General features: G+C 35.6%; 1 protein-coding gene across 1 annotated transcript; it reads right to left on the minus strand.

The window, feature by feature from the left end:
• Positions 1–411: 411 nt before the first annotated feature.
• Positions 412–1,320, minus strand: LOC118751267 (uncharacterized protein DDB_G0287625-like). The gene is made up of 3 exons (XM_036486049.1): positions 1,206–1,320; positions 686–1,103; positions 412–640 (listed from the first exon to the last, which is right to left on the minus strand). The coding sequence occupies exons 1-3, from the start codon at positions 1,318–1,320 to the stop codon at positions 412–414; spliced, it is 762 nt and encodes a 253-aa protein (XP_036341942.1).
• Positions 1,321–1,590: the final 270 nt, after the last annotated feature.

The following is a 1,590-nucleotide window of genomic DNA, read 5'->3' on the forward strand; positions in this document are numbered from 1 at the left end:
AACAACAGTGGCCTAAATCGAAAATTCGATAAGCTTCGTATCTGGGTGGTATGATGCAAGTGTCGCTTACGATTCCGTGTAAAATCATTACCCAATATATCGTCAGCTGGTATGTTAAGGTCATCGTTTACTACATGTAAAGTATGTTTAATGCAAAAATCAGTAAAATTCAAGTTTACGGTAATCGTACCTAAAGTGGAAACAGTTTTGGAAGTGACACCGGTAATGTTAATTATATCTTTCCTATTTATAGAAAAATGTTTATCAATGCTCGAATTTTTATTAGAGAAATGTCGGCTTGCGTGTCGACTAAAAACGTACAAAATTTGTTTGATCCATTAATTTTCAATTCGATAAAGTCAGAGTAGTTCAAATTAAAGCAATAAATTCCCTTTGTCGAAAAATATTTATTTAATTGTCCCATTCCTCCGCCCTCAGTGTTCGCTCCTGAGGGGCGTGGGCGTTTAAAGTACGCACATTATTATTATTGCGTGAATTTGGACGTCTATTACTATTAATGTTGCTGTTATTGTTCCGGTTGCTGTTATTCGATGACCGATTGCTATTATTATTGAAATTATTGCCGTTATGCCTTGCGCCGTTATTGTTGTACCTACTGTTATTACCGTTATTAGTGTACCTACTGAAATTAGTATTGTCATGTCTGAAATTATTACTGTTTTACCTATTAAAATTGTGACCTTTGAAGCTACTTCTAAAACTATTTGGCCTATTTACTCGGGATCGAAACGCTAACACTTGGCGCTCTTTCACTTGATTATTTTGTTCGACTATCATTTTTGCCACTACGTCTTTTGAATCACTGAAGGTAGTTGACGATAAAATTGATTTGACCAAATCCGACCGAGTATTAAGTCTACAAACGTTAACTGTTTGCTCGACTGCCATTTCATGGGCCTTAGATTGTGTCATACCTTCAATGATCAAAGAACGCTCAAATGCATCCGAAAGCTCCTCGACACGCTTAGCAAATTCCGTATAATTGTTGTTTATGACCTGTAAAGATGCATTTTTCCCTAATTGTGCCGAAGCTTCTGACTTGGCGTCACTAAACTCTTCTTCTGACTCAGAGTCAGTTAAATCTGATTCGCAAATGAGCGATAAGCTATCAGATGGAATCCTAACGCGGCAATTCAATTTAGTAAAGCACTTTGCTAACTGTTAATTGCAACGGGCTAACTTACCCTGCTCTTCCTTGAGATTACAGGTATGGGCCAATTTGCCAATAACTAGTAGTAAAATATTATTGCAAGCTGTGATAAGCGCATATTTATACTTGTTTAATTTTTTCGCACTCATAGACAACGGTCTATTTTATAAAATGCGCTTAATAATCTTATCAAAATCTGATTTATATGCTTTAAATTGTATATCGAATTCGCTCATACCCGGCTAATCTCAAAGAAGTGGAAGTTCAAAATTTACGAAAACAAGCGTCGTTTACCTTGTTCAAATAAAAATATTAAAAAATCGAATTGTGAAAAATAATTATGCTTTTCTTCAGTAGGTCATCGGCTGCAAATTTGGCATGAAATTAAAGGGGCTTTTTGATGCAGTGGGATTTTACAT

This window comes from Rhagoletis pomonella, unplaced genomic scaffold (genome assembly GCF_013731165.1).
Source record: "Rhagoletis pomonella isolate Grant_MI unplaced genomic scaffold, Rhpom_1.0 Rhpom_scaffold_00624, whole genome shotgun sequence".
Classification (NCBI taxonomy): Eukaryota; Metazoa; Arthropoda; class Insecta; order Diptera; family Tephritidae; genus Rhagoletis; species Rhagoletis pomonella.